The sequence below is a fragment of the Excalfactoria chinensis genome, chromosome 5, assembly GCF_039878825.1.
Source record: "Excalfactoria chinensis isolate bCotChi1 chromosome 5, bCotChi1.hap2, whole genome shotgun sequence".
Taxonomy (NCBI): Eukaryota; Metazoa; Chordata; class Aves; order Galliformes; family Phasianidae; genus Excalfactoria; species Excalfactoria chinensis.
In genome coordinates this window covers 15448511-15470448 of record NC_092829.1, presented here as the reverse complement: position 1 = coordinate 15470448, position 21938 = coordinate 15448511, and the positions used below count along the sequence as shown (strand labels likewise).

General features: G+C 36.7%; 1 protein-coding gene across 1 annotated transcript in view; it reads left to right on the top strand.

Moving 5' to 3' along the window:
• TDP1 (tyrosyl-DNA phosphodiesterase 1) overlaps positions 1–21938 on the top strand; it is a 34736-nt gene that overhangs the window by 3368 nt on the left and 9430 nt on the right. Inside the window, exons 5-14 of the mRNA XM_072338881.1 lie at positions 106–202; positions 1236–1270; positions 2102–2194; positions 2989–3159; positions 4002–4080; positions 5549–5734; positions 5930–5978; positions 8439–8505; positions 13147–13254; positions 14594–14696. Coding sequence (XP_072194982.1) covers positions 106–202; positions 1236–1270; positions 2102–2194; positions 2989–3159; positions 4002–4080; positions 5549–5734; positions 5930–5978; positions 8439–8505; positions 13147–13254; positions 14594–14696 — 988 coding nt within the window. The remainder of the gene's footprint in view (positions 1–105; positions 203–1235; positions 1271–2101; positions 2195–2988; positions 3160–4001; positions 4081–5548; positions 5735–5929; positions 5979–8438; positions 8506–13146; positions 13255–14593; positions 14697–21938) is intronic.

The following is a 21938-nucleotide window of genomic DNA, read 5'->3' as shown; positions in this document are numbered from 1 at the left end:
TAGGTCATTGGATTTGGGGACCAGAAGTCATAGCTGCATCAAAAACTGTTGTGGTTTGATTACTATTTAAGCATCATCTGAATTAGTAATCTCGTTTTATTTCAGGAAGAAGCCATTGCTGATAGTTCATGGTGAAAAGAGAGAATCCAAAGCTGAACTGCTTGCACAAGCACGCCCTTTTGAGAACATTAGCTTCTGTCAGGTAACTGACGTTTGTGTTACTCTTCAGTTGAATTTAAGTCATTTATCTTATTCAGTCTTCTTGTGAGAAGAGAAACACGTTCTATGGGAAGTCAAGAACTTATGATTTCTTGAAGGAATGTACTTGCCAGGACCATAGGAACATGTAAACTATGGTCTAAAAGGTTGCAGGTGGCAGCCTACTGCAATTACACACAAGTTTGCACAGAATAGCTGGCTTCAAAAATGTCTTGGCTTACAGAAGAGGTGCCCGCTGTCTCCAGTAGCATATTGCACTGAATTCTCAGTATGGCTGAAAAGGAAGTACTGTTTGTCAAAAGCACAGAACTTAGTACTTGTGTCACTGTGAGGTTAAGTTTAATCAAAGAATTATTTTTAGTTTGAATATGTCTTTAAAGAAGAAAATGTTATTACAGATAGTCTCCATCATAAAGTTGGCTTCAGCCTGCGTGAGTGATGTAGTTATAGCAGCTTGCCAATGGTCTGGATTTTAGTAGGAGAGCTACATCATTGGAAAGTGGGATATCTTCTTTGAAAACATGATACTGAAATCTTATTTTTTTTCTCAGACAGTCTGGCAAACATGAGCTTATTGGAAGTTGCAGTATTAATGCCATACTTAGTGAGTTCTCAAGGCCAAGTTTTCTGTGCTGCTGTGTGCTGTACTTATTAGGTGTTAATGCTAAGTAGAGGACTAGCAACTAATTTTTTAAGATGAAGATTTCAAATATGCTAACAACGAACTTGATTTTACAAATAATGCTTCCTTTTCACACACACACCAAGAACTGAATGTCATGTCCCGTGTGATAGACTTACTAGTGTAGTTACTAGAAAGTGGCCGGGAAAAATATTAAATGTGTTAATTGAGGGGAAAAAAATAATGTATTTTGTGATCTGTCCACTAGAGAGCAGTGAAATGAAACAAAATGAAGACGTAGCACCCTTCCCACTTTAATGATAACGTTCCATCTTAGAATCACACAATGGGAATTTTTAACTAATTTATAGTGATCAATTCTTTCATTTTATAGGCCAAACTGGATATTGCATTTGGAACTCACCATACGTAAGTAACATTTATAAAACAGAAGGCTCCCTTTCTAAAGATGACGCAAAGTTACTGGTATTTAATGTCTGAAAATATGTAGAGAATAGAAAAATTATTGTATGTGAAGGCATAATTTTGAAGGAACGCCTAATGCATATTGGTCAAATTTGAAAGTAATGTCTATCTTGTTTTATATGTGTCTATTTCACGTTTCTGCAAATTATTTGAAAGCTGCAAAACTGACTTTTGTAGAATGATCGCTATTTTCTTATTTTCTTTTTATAAATGACCGATTTTTTTCTCCTTTGAGGAAACAAATGAAGTATTAAGTAAATGTAAGATGTGCCAATTGTGCAACTAGACTCAATGAACTGTAGGCATTAGCTGTTAATAACTCATCCTTTAATACCAAAGCTATACTGCAGGCTTTATCAGTTATTAGCAGACTAGTGAGAATACTGATTTACAACTCTGTTCTTGCAAGTAATGTGAGCAATCTGGAAACAATTACTGATTGATTGATTTATTTATTAGTCTTTTCAAAGCAAAACTTGAGTTTGGTATTGTAGGAGTGTCATGAAGGGAATGGGGATGGCAAGTAACTGCTAAGAACAGATCTTATGTTCTTTATAGTGAAGATCTTTGGTTTCGGGTCAGTGCGGTATTTTTTTATCAATTAATTGTTTTGTAGAACTTTTAATATGTAAGCGGACATCTTATATCTGCAAAGGAGTAAGTTTATTTTAAAGAGTATGGCAAATAAAGTGTTCTGTTAGAATTCCTGGTTGCTTCTGGAAGTTCATCACAAGGTGCTTGGGAACAAATCATATTATATATCCTATTTTCAAGGAAAATGATGTTGCTATTATATGAAGAAGGTCTTCGAGTTGTGATACATACATCTAATCTTATTGCTGAAGACTGGCACCAGAAAACTCAGGGGTAAGCAACAATGTCTAGTAGGTCTTTTAATTCCCTGCTATTAGTTAATGAGCTTGTTCTGTGTTAGTCTGTTTTCTTGGTTGTGTTAGATACACAACTCTTCTGGTCTTTAAGCACTAATTTCAGTAAATATGTTGAAAATCAGGCTCTATGTAAGTACTAAATTGAATCTAAAATTCATTGAAGCAGTTTAGTCACCTAGTTTCCACTATTGAGTCTTGTGAGAGGAGAAACACCTTGTGAATGTGAATTAAACTGAGCATAGATACCCCTTTCTAATAAAAACAATTGAGAAGATACCATTTGGGTCTTATCTGTACTGGAAAATAATAAGTATTTAGACCATATTAACCTCAGCTGGCCTGATGAGATGATAAATAAATGAAAATCCTTCTTGTGTTTGTGTGGAGGTCTGTTATGTTGCAGGCTAAGTCTCCTCCCTTGTGGAGTTCAGGATGCGTAGAGATGAAGGCTGTAGTTCTCATAGTCATTGGAGCATTTCTGATGCATTTTAGAGGAGTACCTTTATGTCTGAGTCTGGCCTTTTCCAGAACAGTGATACCTATAAGCATCTGCATGGATAAATGTGTTCAAATTTGTTGTCTTCAAGAGAAATAACTAGTGTTGTGGTACTGAGTACAAAACTGGATGAATCTGTCAAGTTGCTTTGGAGTTAGTAGCATCACAGTAAAGGAAATATGTCAGATATTATTTTAGGAACTTCAGATCTGCTTTAATCGCTTAAGCCTTTTGATAATGTGTGGTGTCCTTGTTTTTGTGGCTTTGTTTTTTAGAATATGGCTAAGCCCTTTATATCCAAGGCTACCTCAGGGATCATCTGATTCTGCTGGTGAATCTGAAACTAATTTTAAATCTGACCTAATAAGTTACTTGATGGCATACAGTTCTCCTGTGCTCAAGGAATGGATAGATCTGATTCGAGAACATGATTTATCAGAGACAAGGTATTTCTTATTTTTATAATAACTTGCATGCTTCCCCTCTCCCCCTCAAGCTTAAGGATTCTGCTATTAAGAGCTATTAGACAATAGATCAGTTCTGTAAGATTATCTTATTTCAGACTTAAGTGTTCTAACATGAGTCTAACTATAGGCAGCTGAGGCTGACATCCAGCAGCTGCTCATTCTGAAAACTGAAGAACATGAAGTAGTCCAAAGCAGATTTACTCCTGTAGTTATAAAGTTCTACTTAAATAGCTTAATTTCTGTGTTTTGTGTCAAACACTCTGTTTTGTTGTTTTTTTTTAAGTTTGAAGTTTTGAATCATTGTTGTGTCTGAATAACGTATCACTTCAGTATGTGTGCATATCCTTTTTGTCATTCTTATTTTTAATATTGAGATCCATTTGAATCTCTCATGCAAATATGTTGAATTGATCAACTTCTACTTTTATAAACATTTGGTTTAAAGAAATGATAAGAACTCGAGAAAACTTGACAGAGATCTTAAGTGACAGAGATGCAGAGTTTCTTTTAAGTCAGCCTGGGTTAAATGTTTGCTTCATAATATTACTGGAAGAAGAGTCTGAGTTGTGTAATAATTCCTCTTGTGTAAGGAATATATATGCGAAGGATATTACAGTGAGGATTATGTTAAGAATAGGCATTTTCTCTTTAAGACAGAGCACTACATGCATGTATAATGTTTCTGATGCTAATATAAGGCATGGCTTTCTGCTATGATGTGAACTATCTTCTACTTCCTGGTCCTAAAGTTGCTTTTCTCATTGATTTGTTCCACTGTTGGGTGGTAAAGTTACAAATATATATATTTTTTCTTTCTGCAGAGTGTATCTGCTTGGTTCTACCCCTGGACGATATCAAGGTATTGATAAAGAGAAGTGGGGTCATCTTAGGCTCAGAAAGGTAGTGTTAACTTTTTAAATTGATATCATTTTAACTGTAAATGTAATTTGAGAGCATTTTTTAGTTCCTCCTAATTTTGCAGCTATACAACAATATTGTAATATGTTGTGTATGGGAAATCACGGCCTGAACCTCTGATTAATCAGCTGAGTCAGCTATGGGAGCACAGGTGAGAGTAATGTAGCTGTGCTCCTGGAAGGTGTGGAGCTTGACTCCACCTCCTCTAAGACCTCATTTAAGGGCTGACCACCACTGAGGCAGCATCTCTTGGAGACTGCTCTTCAGTGGAGACTGCCCCAGCTTCTCTAGCCAAGGCATTGACATTGGTGAGTTTTCCTTTGCATATAACCTTTGAATATTTACCATCATCTTTGTTAACATCTTTGTATTAGCCACCCCTTACATGTTGATATAGTTTAAGTTAGCAAAAGCATAAGCTTACAACAGTGTAGATCTTGCACATCATATTCCTCAGCCCTATTACCCAGGACAGCTTGCAGTCTGAAGTGTCATTTGCTTACAAATAGGTGAAGATTTGCCATCATTCAAATGGCTTCCTGTATTGCCATTTAAAAAATTGGACACTATAAAAATCCAGTCTTCTGTGACTAGGAGTCCAATATCTGCATAGGTTTTCTTCTTAGTAAGACAATGAGTGAAAACAAAATAAAACAGAAAAAAGCTGTAAAGGATAAAAATGTTCTTATGGCAGATATTTCTGTGATTTAAAAAGATTAATTAATAACAATGAAGGTATATCTGGTAACACTACACTGACTAAAGCCCTTTAGTGATAAGGCCCCCCCACAGAGGAGGGGAAAAAGGTTTCTACAACCCACATGTTAGTATGTGCTTATATGCATCTGTTTTTAATGTGACATTTAAATTCCATTCCCAGTTTAACAGCAACTTGAAAAGAAAACTAAACAGTTGTTTTTTTTTTAATTGTTCTGTTTTTGTCTCGTTATAGCTTGGGCTTTAGGGTATGAAAAGAATGTTAAGATCCGCTATCGCCAAATGTAAAAAGACTGTAATTACAACTTCCAAAACTCTTGTTTCATAGCTTTAATTCCTTTGGATAAAATGTTGATATTTCATCTTTTCTTAAAAGAGCAGTGTGTTTATTTGGAGATCATAGAATCATAGAATGGCTTAGGTTGGAAGGAACTCACAGATCATCAGGCTCCAACCCCCTTCCACTGGTAGAACCCTACCAGCCACTAGATCACATTACCCATGGGGCCTCATCCAGCCTGGCCTTAAAAACTTCTGGGGACAAGACATCTACAACCTCCCTGGGCAACCTGTTCCATCACCTCACCACTTTCTCAGTTAAAAACAAAAAACCCCATGAACGAACAAACAAACCTCCTTCCCCCTAATATCTAATTAAAGCTCCCTTTCTTTTATTTAAAACCATCTCCCCTTTGTTTATTGAATGTCTCAATGTTTTAATTTTCCTCAATAGCTTTTGAAAGAGCATGCTTCTCCAATACCAGCACAGGAGTCTTGGCCTGTTGTAGGACAGTTCTCAAGCATTGGTTCACTGGGAGCTGATGGGTCCAAATGGCTGTGCTCGGAGTTCCAGGAGAGCCTGGTGGCTGCAGGCAGTGGTGTGGCAGCTCTTCTTAAATGTGATGTTCCAATTCATTTGGTATGTCCTTTAGGTGTTACTTTTAAACTCCGGTGTAATTTTGTTCATTCTGGGGGGGAAAAAAAAAAAAAAAAAGCTTTTAGTGGTTTATTAGATTGAGAACAAGCTTTTTTTAAAGGTGATGTTGTTGTTTGAAAATTTATCTCATGTACATTTAAAGCTACGTTGTTAAAAACAACTTTTTTCTCCATGAAGGTTTATCCTACTGTGAGCAATGTGAGGCAAAGTCTGGAAGGCTATCCTGGTAAGCAGATGAGCAAAAGGAAATCCATTTTTTAACTTTTTGTGGTAACAGTGTCTTGCAAAATCATTTCAGTGGTTGCTGTTGAATGAACCTAAAGTTGACAACTTGGCTGAGTAGGTGGCAGCAGAATTTTTTTTATTCATATTAATGGGATTCTGGTTCCCAGTTCTATTTCATTTGAATAAAAAAAAATGTATTCTGGTTGTTGGTGTATGTAATATGTAAATCTGTGTAATCATGTTCATGTGTAATAGTATAGGAAAATGCAGCTCTTGCCTGGTGTTCTAATTCCAGACATACTTAGATTTTGGCATATACTTAGAATGTGCTTACTTAGAATATTCAGGTTTGTGAGTTTGTACTTATTCTAAGTTTATCTCCTGTTGTCTTCACAGTGTCATTGTGTACATCAGTTATAACAGGACATCTTTTTTTACTGCTCATTAGTCCCTTTTTGATAATGCAGTGTGCAGCTGGTCTGTTCAGTTTTCTTACATTTATCTTCATTAAGTCAGTATATTTGTGTAGAAAGCAAAGTCCAGGTTGATCCAGGTCCAACCTTGATCCAGGTTTATAAATACCTGAGGTGTGGGAGCTATAGTGGCGAGGCTGGTCTCTTTTCAGTAGTGCGTGGGGACAGGACTAGGGGCAATGGGCTGAAACTCCAGCATAGGAAGTTCCGCACGAATGTGCGCAAGAACTTCTTTACAGTGAGGGTGACGGAGCACTGGAACAGGCTGCCCAGGGAGGTGGTGGAGTCTCCTTCTCTGGAGATATTCAAGACTCGCCTGGACGCCTACCTGTGCGACGTGGTGTAGGGAGCCTGCTTTGGCAGGGGGGTTGGACTCGATGATCTCTAGAGGTCCCTTCCAACCCCTATAATTCTGTGATTCTGTGATTCTGTGATTCTGTGATTCTGTGATTCTGTGATTCTGTGATTCTGTGATTCTGTGATTCTGTGATTCTGTGATTCTGTGATTCTGTGATTCTGTGATTCTGTGATTCTGTGATTCTGTGATTCTGTGATTCTGTGATTCTGTGATTCTGTGATTCTGTGATTCTGTGATTCTGTGATTCTGTGATTCTGTGATTCTGTGATTCTGTGATTCTGTGATTCTGTGATTCTGTGATTCTGTGATTCTGTGATTCTGTGATTCTGTGATTCTGTGATTCTGTGATTCTGTGATTCTGTGATTCTGTGATTCTGTGATTCTGTGATTCTGTGATTCTGTGAAAGTCTCAGTCGACCTGAAGGAGATACTGTAGTGTTCTGTATGATGCAGCAAAGGGAGCTGTCTGGTGTCATTGTGAGGCTGCTGCTGATTAGTCTACAGAAGGTCGTGGCAATTAGATGAGACTGCTGAGGGCTGAAAATAAGGAATTCTTTCTTTCCTTCAGGAAGAGTAAGGGTAAGGAGGGAAGGATTTGGGGAATCTCCCAGCCAGCTTTCTGGGAAGGTGGTGCAGTAAGCAATCCTGGAATCCGTGTCCAAATACATGGACAAGAAAATAATTGGGAGTAGTCAGCGTGGATTTTTTTTATTTATTTTTTTTAAAAGGAAAAATTTGACTTAACCAAGCTTATGTCCTTCTGCGGTGACACTGACTAGGTTGATGAATGAGAGGAGTGCACTGGATCTAGATCTGGATAGTTTCTAGATTAAGTATGTATCTTCATTCAAGTTTTCAACATTATCACCTATAACATTCTTACAGATAAACTAATGAAGTGAAAGCTGGATGAGTGGACTGGAAACCAGCTGAACTGCCAGGCTTAAAATGTTGTGATCAGTGACATGAGGGCCTGTTGTCGATCCACCACCAGTAGTGTGTGCCAAGCACTGATACTGATGCCAAGTGTTCAGTAACTTTCCACCAGGGTGGTGGGGTGAAGTGCACTTTCAGTAAGCTTGCAAATGGTACAAAATCAGAGGAGTGGTTGGTGCAACAGCTGACTGGTGCTGCCATTCTGTGACCTAAATACTGGCTGGAGAATTGCAACAGGTGCTAGCCAAAGACAAGATAAAAGACATGCAATTTCACCTGAAGAGTTCTTGCTTTTTAGAATGTTTGTGGGTTTCTTCTGATTGCTGCTTGTTTTATTCCCTTTATTTTGTGTGAGTAAAATAAATCAATTTGTTGTTTGAAAAAGTAGGGTCAAAACAAAAAATTACCCATATGTTTCTTTTAATAGGACTTAATTCTAGAGGCTGTATACAGCTTCTCTTTTTTTCCTAGTGTATATTTGTTATTTAGTCTTTGTAGGCTTGTTCCATTATAAAAGTACTTCAAATTCTACGATGTATATTCAGCTATATTCTACTTTATATTTCTGAAGCATTTAAGTTTTCAAAAAATAAGTCATGGGGACAGTAGGAATAAGGTTCCCGAGTCCTTTGCTGCTTTCAGAATGCCTCTCAAAAAGCAAATACTTTATCCTTCTTTTTTTTTCCTCTTTAAGCTGGTGGTTCCCTTCCATACAGCATACAGACAGCACAGAAACAGCTGTGGTTGCATTCCTATTTTCAGTAAGTGAAACTTCTTTGCTTTTTCTTAGGCAATATGTTTAAATGTATGCTGTTTTAGTAGGTGTGTGTTAAAAGTAATTGTGATGAGAAGTGAGGTATTGTTAAGCTCATTAAGATAAAAGCTTTTATCTGTAAAAATGACATGCAGTACTGTTGCTTATGGAAGATACTGCCAGATTTTGCATTCTGTAAACCTCTATCAGTACTTTCCTTCTCTGAATTTCACTTTTCTACTTGTGCTTCAGTCTTCTCAGAAGTTCAGCTGAGACGCAGCAGGGTTAGGAAGGCTTTGTTTGTTTTGAGTGTTGCAGTCCTACTGCGAATTTCTCAGCTAGTTATGGTAATACTGTCTTTTGTTAAAGGTGCCTGACATTTTCCATTAAAAGCTTCTATTTTCACTTACTACTAATTTTTGCCATATTCTAAACATCTAAAAAATCCAATGCCAGATGTCTCCCTCAGGCTGAATCTTTTTTAATTTATCTTTTTTTTTAATTTTTCTTTTGAGAACAATAGGGAAAAGTTGTTTTGCACAAATGAGAAAACAAAAATAAAGATCTGGTAACCTCTTAGAAGACCACAGCTTTCCATTCCTTTCACCAGAAACTTTAGCTGTTCCAAATGGAAGCTGCTCTATTAAGACAGTTCATCCATGCTAATGTACAGTCAGAGATGGTAAAGATGCATATTGAGAAAGCTGAGAATACAGTTGCTGGTTGCCCGGAGTATTTCCTGTTCTGGAGCAAGTGTGATTGCTGCTGTGAGTCTTGCTGGCCAGTGTCCAGCCTTAATTTGTGTCTTCTGTGATAAGCATATGCCTTGTGAGAATCTTACTGGGAAAAAAAAGTAATAATTTTCAGTAAGTTTCTTATGTAATGAGTTATCTCATTAACAAGTAATGCTTTATTTCTACTCAGTGAGAGTGCTGTGCATACCTGTCTCATTGAGCATATTCATATCCTGCTCTGACAGCAAAAGGGCCATATCAGAACAATCTGGTTGTGGATGACAAGTGACCTTGCATAATCTGCATATCTTGTGTTTCTTATCTATGGTTATCTGGGAGAGACAGAAAATGATTGGTCCTGTTTCAGTACTATTAAATAGAAGATGAGCTTGATAATAGTAACAAGACTCTGAGGAACGAAGCGAATAGAGAAATTTGTCTTAACTCATTGGAAAATAATACAAAACTTTTAAGAAATGCGAGGGGGGCGGGGGGGTCTACCAGGGTTAAAAGAGGAGAAACATTTTATGCTTAAAGCGAGGGAGAAGGGGTTTACAAAGTAGAAGAGAGGGATTTACAAAGTAGGAAAATGGTGGTCTATATTCTCACCTAAAGAGGCAGAACCACTTTCCCAGACACACAGATCTTATTCTGTCTGCAGGCTGCTTTTCTAACTGTACTGATAGTTGAATGTGTCGAACCTGTAGTGAGCTCTGAATTGTGATTTCTTGGAAGTGATTTCTCAAAAGAACAAGGACTCAACTTAGTATTGATTTCATTTCTTACAGTAGCAAATGAATGCTCGATGTCTTTGTTAGATTAGCTGTTGTATACGCAGTATATTTTTTCTGTATTTTTTTCTGTGATGGAGCAACTTTTTTTCCTTTCAGTATTATTCATTGAAAAGGAGAGAAATATAATCACTAATGATTTGTTAATTGTTTCTGTTTTTTGAAGCAGTTGATCAGTCTTAACAGTGCATGAACCATTGTATTTGTAGTGCTTATTTTAATGATTGACTTTTTTTTTGTTTGTTTATACAGTTTGCTTGTCAAAGTTTTTATTTTCGAAGAATGAAAAGTTAACTTGACAGGAGCTTATTGGACTTGTCACTGATGAGACTGTAATCATAGCTGTAGAGTGTTGTGTATTCTTCAGGCCTTTGAGTTTTGAAGAATAGTCTGTCCTCTCTGAAGAGCTCAAGTGTTGTTCCCCCAGTGTCATGAAAGATATGCAGCATTTGCACAGGGGGCTTCCTGTTCTCTGATGGTGCAGATTAATGGAATGAGTCCTCTTAACTGTTCAAGCCTTGTTGCCAGCGTCTTGGGATAGAAAGCTTATTCGCTGTTTGAAGTTAAGAACTACCTGATGAAAGAGGTGATGTTGGTTGTTTGTTTGTTTAAAAAAGAGTTATTCTTGGCTATGCTTTTGCATTGAATGTGTGAATGGATTAATTTTCAGACTGTTAGGATTATCTGGCTTCTTTGTCTCAGCAGCTCCACTTGTAGAGGTGGGAAGGGCTGTGTTTGGTCCTTTACCTTCTTTGTGCCGGAAATATCAGGCACTAGTATTGAACAATATTTGTTCCATGTCTTCTGACTAAATTGCAGTCTCTTATTTTCAAACTCAGAAACATACTGGGAAGTGAAATAGATGTTTATCAAGCATTTAAAAAAGAAATCATGCCTCTGAAGTGTTGCAAGTGGCTAAGTGGGTATAAAAGCAACAATCTGTAAGCATTCTCATCTGGAGTGCAGTGCAAATGAGTACTTTTCTATACTGCATAAGATAACTAAATCATAGTGGAGAATTCACAGGGTTATCACCACCACCACGCTCCCTGTGGAAAAAATTAAGTGAAGCACAAAAACAGCTATTGGAAAAATGGAGGGTTAGGACAAGTGAAAACTGTTGGTTTAGAACTAGGAAAATAGAGTGACCCTTCAGTTCAAGTGCTTTGACTCACAGTGGAGTCGCCTTAATCATCACATTATGAAATTATAGGCAGTGTAAATAAAAATAAAACTAACTGAAATGCCACAAAATACTGAGTGAGGAAATAGTAATAAGTTGCTGATAAAGATGTCAGGAGTTGTGCCCTGAAGTCAATTAGGATGTGTCAGTGATAAGGAGCACTGTCCCAGAAATGTAAAAGCATTTTTAAAAGCTAGCAAAAAAAAGATTTCTCATTTTACTGCTCAAGTAGTTGATTTTGATACATAATTCCTTTTCATCGCCCCGCACTAAGGCCTTTGGGTTACATGATTCTGTGACCTCTCTGTCAACAGGAATAACTACTGTAGGCTGTGGTTTTGCTCCATAAAATTTCTTGAAGCTAGTTTCATTTAACTTACTGTATTTATGGTGAACTGAACTTTGCAAGTCTGAATCCACTCAAAAGTTGTTGCAATGTGAGATCAGTACCTTGTAAATCCTCTGCTAGCTACAATGATGAAAAGCGTACCATTTAAAATGCATTGAGTCAGTCTGAATTTGTTATGTGCTCTCTTCCATGTTGTACAAAACAACTTATCTTGTATCTTCAGGCGTCCTGGAATCTTTCAGCTCTTTTTTTCTAAAACACAGCTGGACATTTTCATGATGAAGTTGAAATTTAGCTTTATTAAATATCAGACATTGTGCTTCTTTGAAACACTTTCCAGTTCTTTTGTCATTCTGTTACGCAGTTCAGAGAGGTGCTTGCTTTTAGGCTGAAGTGGAAGCATGTCTTCAGCAGTTATTTCACTGAAGGCATCTGAATAATTGTACTTGATAATTATATATGTCAGTGAGAAAAGCACAATCACTTTCCTCTCTCCTTTTTATCTTTATATATATATATATATATATACACACAAAGATATATACATTTGTGTGTACACATGCATATACACACACACTTGTATATACTGCTCTTATGGAAGTTAGTTCTGAAAGTCAACCTCAGTAAATAAATAATTCCAGGCCTTTTCCTTTTCAAATCTCCCTAGGCCTTTAGGTGAATACAGTTTAGTCGAGAGGTTTTCAGAACTGATATTTTTGATCAACCTTTTAGAAAAGAAAGCAACAAGATTAGGGGAACAAGATTAGAACATAACATGCTATGCCACCAATCCAGGAAAGAGAAGTCTCTGATTTGATGTAGGTGTATTTGGAAGTCCTCACTTCCATATTTTTAAACGAGGACTTAACGGTTGTGGGTAAAAGTGCTTATAGTTGCCATGGTTACACACCTTCAGTTCTGTACATTCATTTATAGTTTACTGATTGCTTGCAGTTTGGTTCAGTAACATCAGTGTTGTAATACTCCAGCAATGGCATGTTGTTTTAATCTAGTTTATGTATGACCTCTGCTGCCTGAAGTCCTCAAGTTTCTCAGTGGCTTAGGGGCACAGAAAAGGGAAGTGGAAGAGTAGTGTCAACAATCTGCCCTGTGCCTCTCCTTCATGTATAAATACATTGTAATAAGTTTAGGGAATTTTGCAAGGGTTAGTTTGGTGCCAAGACAAAGCTCATTTGCTTAAAGGCATAACCATTTATCATTTTCAAAGAAGAAAAGAAAAAAATTGGCTTGCAGTTTGGACTTGGTTTCTTGAATGCTGTCTGGAGAGATGGAATGGAAAACTTGTTAGGGGTTCCTGATACACTGAGAATGTCTGTGCTGTTTTTATAAAGAAGAATTGTCTCTGGCTTCGAGAAAGGCTGGATTTCAATATTAAAAAATACTGAAGTATTTTTAGCCTTTCTGTGGGGTACATGAGCATTAAATGTAGTATAGAAGGATGGCATTATTAAAAACAAAAACATGGAATTATATTACAGTGGAGGGGGAGAAGGTTATTTTTGTTTTATATTTTATATATATTTTGTTCTGTAACAAAGAAATATGAAAATCATTCCTTTTCTCTTTCTAGCAAATGGTCAGCAGAAGTCTCAGGACGAAGTCATGCCATGCCTCACATCAAGACATACATGAGACCATCTCATGACTTCCAGAAGATTGCATGGTTTTTAGTTACAAGGTAAATGACAGTTTATACACTTCTCATTCTATGTTTTAAAAAAAAAGATTCTCATCACTTGCTGGCACAGGTGAGTTACTGTGTGTGTGCATGTGCACATGTGTAAGCATATACACGTATATGTATGCTTATGCTTGGCATGTGTTGTCAGAGAATACCTAATATTAAATGTGTAGAAAGTTTATAAGAAATACTTAAAATTAATGCCTTACTAGTGAATCAGCAGAAGAAAATAAATCTTATGCATAAGTCCTGGGTGCTACTTTTACTCTTTCCTCAAGTCTGTATTTGAGCATGCAGAGTGACATGACATATGACTTCATTCTATATGTTGCTATGCTTTCAGAATCTTGAAGAGGAGAAAGGTGCAGAAGGCCAGGGGTAGTTGAAAAAACAGTTGTTTACTCCTATTACATGTAGTTCATTTTTTGAGGTTTATTTGTCTCTTCAGTCAGGTAACCTTGTAATTACAAGTAAAATTTCTGTCATAACAAAACAAATGCACTAAATGCGCAAAGAAATCCTTCTCTTCTTTTTGAGGAGGTGTTAGAGTTTTTACAATTGAATTATGAAATATCCTGGATGTGATACAGCTTTCTGTTCTTCAGCTTCACAATTGGTCTAGCCCAGTAGTATTCTTTCCCCTGTGACAGCAAAAGGTGTTATTTGCAAAGAGCACCTGAGTTTGGTCATTTTCTGCTGTTCATTTTGTTGTATTTACTCAGATTGGGCAAACAGCAATCTTATACTCATTGTATCTACCCCTTTAATGATTTGTCAACTTATTATATACCTGAGCCCTTTTTGCCCAGGCTGCAGTTTCTGTTGCTTTAAGCTTGGCTTCCTGCAAAAAAATCAATCTCAACTTCTTAAACACTTCAGTTGCCCTTTTCTACTTCTAAGCTCACTGTGTTCTCTTGCTCTTAGCCTTTTGTTCTGTTTAGCACTTGCAAAAATGTTCTACGCTAAATGTCTTATAACTGGTCATAATTTAGCTAGCCTTTTATTTTCTAGTGTTGTCATGTTGACACTAACTAATACGGAGTTTCTGTCTGATATGTGTGGAGTCAATTCAAAAGGCTGACCTTTTCTTTATAGATCTGTATGATATGAGAAAGCTTGTATAATTTTTCACATCTGTTCTATCAATGTCCTTCTGAGTATTGCTTCTGCTGTTTCCAGTCTGCTGTAAAAATAACAATTAGGAAGAATACTCAAATTACTTTCATTAAAAACTGGTGCAATTGAAGTGAAATCCTCCTGCCAGAAGCGCGATGCTACGGCTTTGGTATTTTATGCTGTGAAGGTTATGCCTTACTGAAATGCTTTCTCTTTGTAGTGCCAATCTATCTAAAGCAGCGTGGGGAGCTCTGGAGAAGAATGGCACCCAACTGATGATCCGTTCATATGAACTTGGAGTCCTTTTCTTGCCTTCAGCATTTGTAAGTTCATAGCTCAAGTCAAATGCTGAGATATGTTGAGAATCTCCAAGTACTGACAAATATCAAACACAACTGACTAATCTAGTTACTGATTCCTGTGTTTCTCTGTTAGGAAGCTTATAGTATTTGCGAAGCCGTGCAACGGTTTCTTCTTATGCTTTCTGCCCTGAGAACAAGGTGGTTCTAATTATCTTCTAATATTATGTGTCTAAGAACATATTCATAAGCAAGAGTTTAAATGCTGAAGGATTATACCATCCAAACTTGAGACAACACTCTCAGTACACTAAAGACAAGTTTTACCCCAAATATGCATTATTTTAGCCTGTGGAGCTGAGAACTAGGAGACATGAGAATGTTCTAGTGAGTCATGGGGTTGACCTATCTTGTATCCAGTGTGAACGCAGCCCTAACATACTATGGGGATTAGCACTATAAACACTATGCATCTGATTATCTCTTTAGCATGTGTTCCCAGTGATATATCTTAAACGTCTTCCATGTTTAATATTGTATCCAGATCACTGTTATTAACCGTAGCTTGTCTTATCTATAAACACATCAATTTAATATCACTCTTGCTTAGTTTCAGTTGTCACAGAATCCTGTGATGCTGATTTCTGTGGTTTAATCATGCATCATACTTGAAAGTGATCCATTTTATTGTTTAGGTTGTTTTTCCTTAAACCTGATGCCTAATAATGAGAAGATACAAGTCTCTTGTTGCTGTTGCTAATTGCTTCTTCCTTGCGAACCTATTGGTACCAAAACATTATAAACAGCTTAAGATCAGAAGCCATTCAAACTTCTTCCTTTGTGAAATTCTCTCTTTTTCAGAGGATTTGTTGCAAGTTTCTCTGAGAAAGTTTGTGTGCCAAAAATCATGTAGAATATTTTTCTAAAGAGTACATCTTTTCTAGATAATGTTCATGGATACTCGCATAATTTTCAGTAACTTCTGTTGATTGGTAATGTATTCCTGAATGAATATTTACCAATTTTACAGATTTAAAATTTTAAAGATTTTAAAAGGTGAAGAGCTCTTAACTCCCTCTTGACAATTACTGAGGCACTCATGTTGTAGTGTGGTCTTCATAAGGTTAAGTGTCATCTCCAGTCGTGGTTTCTTTGGAAGACAACTTTTAGAAATTGACTAATTAGAGACTGGAGTAAGAAAATCCAATTATTTACTGAAGTAGGAAGCATTAGTGTTGGGGTTGTTGCACCCTAACACCAACACCACTGAAATAAACAACTATTAACAACTATTTATAGAGTAATAATGAAGAGTTGTGCAAAAATAATTTGTGCAAGGACTTTTAAATCCTGCTGACCTAAAGGGACAAACTAATGTTCTAAGAAGTTGGCTGTGGTCATCTCCAGATGCTGCTGAGCAATGAATTTATCATAGTGGAATAGTTGTTTTTAGTACATATATTTTTGGTTTTTAATAATCTTAACTAATTAGATTGAGCAGACCTTTTATATAAAATAGGTATTTCTGTTCCGAGTTTGGCTTTTCTGTTGATTACTAGCTTTAGGAAACCATACATCAAATGTGTAGAAAACAAGAAATACTTGAGTTAACGTAAGTCTTTTTGCCAAGAGTTGACTTTACCTGTTTCACATCTGAGTGATCTACAAGCTTCAAAAAGAAAATATATGCAACTGTGAGAACATCAGGCTTACATTCATTCCATTCTGAACCTTCAGTTCTTCGTAGAAGTTCTTGCACATGGAGCAGTATAGGGAAGATCACCAGAATCTCTTCCAGAGAGGTAAAATTTATGGCAAAAAACTTGAACCTTCTTCCTCACTCCTAAAAATTAAAACCTCACTTCTGTCAGGTTTCTCTATAAATTACTCAGTTTTGCTCTGGAATCAAGCTTCATTTTGATGAAAAAAGATATATGGTAGGGAGCATTTAATGATCAGAAAGATAAGATTCTTAAGCAGTCACAGTTTCAGCGATTTGAAGTTAACGTGTTTCCTTCTTGAAATTAGTTTGACCCACCTGCCATTAAACACCTAGAATTATGAAAGTTGTCATTCAGATGAAAACTGTTAAAGCTTTTATTTCTGCTGACACAGGTCTTAGCAGCTGAAACAAAATGTTTTCAGCCATTTGTTAAGAAACTGAGAGTTACTAAAAATAGAAGTATATTTTCATTCTTACACTGCATCAAAAGGGCTCTGGGTTTAAGTTTCAGTCAAAGCAAAGTTTGCTGATGATTAAAAACACATTTAATACTCATTAAGCATCTGCTCCAGCCTGTAGCAGAAGCCTGTAGGCCTGTTTACACAGAAAATTCACTTTTTTTTCCACTACAAATCTCATGCGAACAGTAAAGAACTGTTTTGATAAATATTCATGGGTAAGCAGTTCACAATATAGTTCAAGCCTTCTGGTTATCAGGTTGAGAGGAGAAAAATACATTGGTTAGGACTGCTTTTTTTTTTCCTCTTTTTTCCCAGGCTTCTTTGTTTAGGGACTGGAGAAAGTTCTGTTCCTTATGAAAGGGAGGTTACGTTGCGTTAAATTTGCAATGAAGTTTTTTCAGGTGTTTTTTTTTCAGTAGTTTGGTTGCATTCTTTGTTCATGTGCATACTCTGAATTTGCTTATAAAGTGCTCTCTGGGGATCATTTTATTTGTGTAAAAATCATTTTTCTGTTAAATCAGTCTTTGAAAAAAGACAGTCAGGGTATTTCTGTTCCTCCTGTTCCAATCCTGCTATGTTCAGAAGTTTGTTATCTCCTATTGCTGTATTGCTCTGTTATTTTTGCCATTAGTTGAAGCAGCAAGCAGTGTAAACCCTTCCTGCAGTGTGGAAGAGCTGTTGTTGAAAATTCAGTTTGCACTAGTAAATAATGGGATGTAAAATGTTTGTTTTGTGATGCCTGTAGTAGCAAAAGGGAAGAAAAATGTATGGTTTTCTATGCACAGAATCTCCTAGTATGCCTGTAAGATTGTATCAGATGGAATAGATAAGTGTAGGCTGTCCACTGAATCTACCCCACTGATCCTAGTATCTGTTGTGGCTTTTCCGTATGAGACAAGCTTCAAGTCTGTAGTAGTTGGTCATGCTGTCTTATTTAACACACTTGGAATTTTGTCAATCTTACTTCAATAATGAAGTTCTAGTTTTCATCTTAGGAGAGTCCACCTCTCAAGAAAAAATTCTGTTATGAAAAATGCAGAAATGCAGTTTGTGTGCATTGTTGTCATTTGTTTTGGAAGTGGAAAATAAATGTCACAGTTAGTATAAACAACACTAAATGTGAAACTTGCAGGCCAGTACTCTTAATACTGAACTGACACCTTGTGTTCTGAACATGGACTTGGAAGTGTAAACAAGCTGTACTTTGCAGTGGGGCGGGAGTGGGTTGGAATGGAATGTGGCTGTTTGGAAGCCTAATAGCTTTGTGAAACATAGTGGCAAGATGAGTCACTGTCACCAAGTGAATAAGTATTGCTAAAAAAAAAAAAAACCAAACTGTAGGCATCAAGGATTTGAAACCTTGGCTGATGTGTTCTTTGTTTTTTATTGCGGTGTGAATTTATCCTTGTGATGCATGCATAGCACAATCTCATATCTGAAAACCAAAAATAGTTTAATGCATGCAAGATGTATCTTTCTTGAGAACTGCCAGTTTGACAGTTACAGCAGCAGAGAGTTTGGTAAAAACTGCTGAAACTTTCCATGAACTGGAGCTAATATGGAGCTGTAATAAGTATTAAAATCACCATGCTAATAGCCTCCAAAGTAGTTGAAGGTACTTCCTCAGGTAAAAGTTGCTGTCACTGCTGTAATATGCTATTTGTTAAGTGCATTTGTGATATTGTAGTAGACAGCAATGCTTTTGGCAACATTTTTTCCTTTCATGCAGCTTCAGGAGTCAGCATTTCAAGACTCTGGTTCCAAATATCTCTAAATGAGAGTTAATTTAGTGTCTGTAACTTGAGATAACTTGTTCCAAGGCTGCTTTTCAATTGAATTCCTCTAGATTCTACAGTGAGAGAATCTCACTCTTGTAAGCCCAGACTGTGAAAAATCATTCATTTCAATGGTATCATTAACCTTTAGAAATGAGAATATTGCCAGTTGGCTCCATTCTTTGTCGTCAAAGTTTATGGACATTTTTTTAACTATATTAAAAAAGAAAAAAAAAAAAAAAGACTAGCAGAAATTACAAATTACTCAGAGTAAAAGAATCCAATTCCTACACATGCAGTAGATCAGCACCACAATAATTACTAATACAAACCAGGCCAAGATCTTGATCTCATTGAGGACTTAAAGGATGAGCTGAGATTTGCAAAGGATGCTGATCTTGGGGTTGTGGCAGTCATCATTATTTGTTTGCTGTTTAAGGCCTCTCTTAAAACTACATCTGCTGCAGGAATGGTCAGGCCTCCAGAAGCAAAAGAGTTAAGAAAAGTTTTTACTGTAAAGTTTTTCTGCCTCTCCATATTGTGCTCTGGTAACAGGTGCAATTGCTATACTTGACTTAGCAGACCAGTTTATTAGAGGATTTACCACTTGGAAAGGTAGGTTGAAATCTGTCTCGTCTGACACATTACTAAGTAATAGATCAGCTTACCATGTGTAACTACATAATTGTTTGGTCCTACTATGATTGTATCCTGTTCATGGCTGTCTTCATTCCCTTCTTTGTACCAGCATTGGTTCATTGGTTCTCAGTGGATTCCTTGTGCTTTGATCTAGCTCAAACTTTAAATAAGTAAATAAATAAATAAATTGTACAAGTTTTCACTTAAGTAAGTTTGAGTAAGCTCAAACGTGATCTGGTGAATGCTGTTGCAAAGAAGATGGGAAAATAAACAGAGAGGTGAGTGAACATAGAATGACCAGGATAACTTGTGGAATATTCAAGATGATCTTCTTCTGGCATAGTTTTGGAGCTACAGCCTATGAAGAAGGCTGATCCAGAGAAGGTTTGGAGGAAAATAGATACAAATGTCTAGGGGTTAGCTGTAGAAAAGGTACTATGCCTTGTATACTGTATAGCTGAGCCCCTTTCCCCACGCTGCTAACTCTAATGTAGCTGCTACAGAAGGAGCAGAAGGTGAGTGGACTCAACATGACCAGCTGAGTTTAACAATGTCACATGCTTCATGTGTTTTGAAACTTGGCTTCATTTGATGGCTTACCCTTCTTATATTGGAAGAGGCAATAAACACTTGATCCCTATTCACTTTTTCTATGCTGCTCTTTCTGTAGACCTTTATTTCTCTAGGCTCAGGAGTTTTAAACCTTTTCAACTGCTTTCTTGAGTGGTGCACTGATCACTCTTACTGCTTTTCTGTTTGTTTGTTTTTCTTCTATACTATTTGGGTGAGGGAAAATTGCATGTAAGACGCAGATATAAACTTATGGCACAGTAATGTTATCAGCATTCTTCTCATTCATTAAGACCACTTAGCCTGCTGTGCTTTTTACAGAATGCTGTGTGGTAAGTTGGTCTTTGTTCAACAAGTTAACAACAAAGTTGTACATCCAAGACTGACAGAAATGTGTGTAAGCAAGAAGCAAACTTCTACTTTATCTCTTCATTTTGAAATTGATAGTGTGATTAAAATATATGGAATGTAAAGATGCTTCATGCAACTAAGTGGTGCTTTCTCTACGGACCTTTGTTTCCTATTTGTGTAAAAGAAAACATGCAAATGTATAAATATGCAGGTGGCTGTACTGAAGTTCATCAGTATATGCGAGATAGTTTCATGTTTGAGTTTCAGACCTCAAAACACTACTTAACTGCAGCAGTTGTTCCTGTTTTTACTGGGAAATATCTTCAGAGGCAAATATCTATACATATTTCTATATCATAGGGATAAATATCTACGCTTGCTTTTGAGTATCAGAGAGTTGCGTGTACATAAGTTACAACAGTTTCACAAGTTAAGCAGTGTATGTATGTACTCTGCAGAGTTAACCCTGCATTAAAAAGCATTTCTTAGATAACTTAGTTTGATGTGAAGACTTCTGGTTCAATATGGTCTTCATATATTACATATTACAGTAGCTTAAATGAAGATGTCAGAGGTAGAAATAGGCTAACACATTTCCAGAAAACAGTTTATTTACCACTAGAAATACGCAGAACACAAACTGGACTATGTGCTTTGAAACAGAACAAAAGCATTCCTACATCTCAAGAGTCTCAACACGTTCTAGCTGTTGGAATGCTGTTTTAATGCTGCTGATTCCTGGTAGTTCTGTTTCTTCTAGCTGTTTCATGTAGTTTGATTATAGTTAGTGACGCTGATTTTTGATAGATGCTAAGACTTGCATAGAACAAATGTAATATTCTTAACCTTAGAAACTCCTTTAGCAGGAGGGTGGACTTGATGATCTCTTGAGGACCTTTCTAACCCCTGCAATTGTGTGATTCTATTTTCTGCTGAACACAGATTCAGAAGTAGATTACTTCCCTCTTGCCATCATTTGAATGCTAGGGTTTTGTTTGTTTGTTTGTTTTCCAGTTTTGTTTTGTTTCCCCTGGGTGCTTTCTAGAACTTCAGCTTTGAGGCTGGGTCTCAGCCTGGTGTGCTAATGTAGGCTCTCAAATATGTTGGGTGGTGGTTATCAACACAGCCACAGCTGTCATCATTTACAGTTTTAGCATTCAGTGAAATATCAGCTAATGCTGGATCAAAAGCTTAATTAAAAAGCAATGTTTACAGAATGGTCATATCCTGGTACTGAAACAGCATTTGTCTTTTTCTCTCAGTTTCTCACCTCTTACATCTTTGTAACTCATGTTCAAGCTTGTTCTTTCAGCTCCAGGGGATTCCTTTCCAAAGGTTGAAATAAATTACACCTATAATACATAAAATATATTGAGAACCCATCACCTTACAGTATGGAGTTGTTCTGGAAAGCATGTTGAAGTAGTTATTTTGTTAGACACTCTCTGGATATTTTTAATGAAAATCTTTTTTTAAATAAATAGTTTGCCTAAGAAGTGGAAAAAGTAGAACCTTCTGTAGTCATACATTGTCTGGTGAGGTTGTAAGATAAACTGAGCTAAACCCATAGAATGGTATAAAAATGTCTGTGAAATTCTTAAATCTTTTGAATGGCCTATTGAAGAACGTGGTACTAGACAGTGAACTGCTGGAAATAGAAACTCAAATATAGCAGTTGCCATTAAACTAAAAGGTTACCCATGAGTGCTATCTAGTGGTACTGGATGCCACAGTATAGAATCATAGA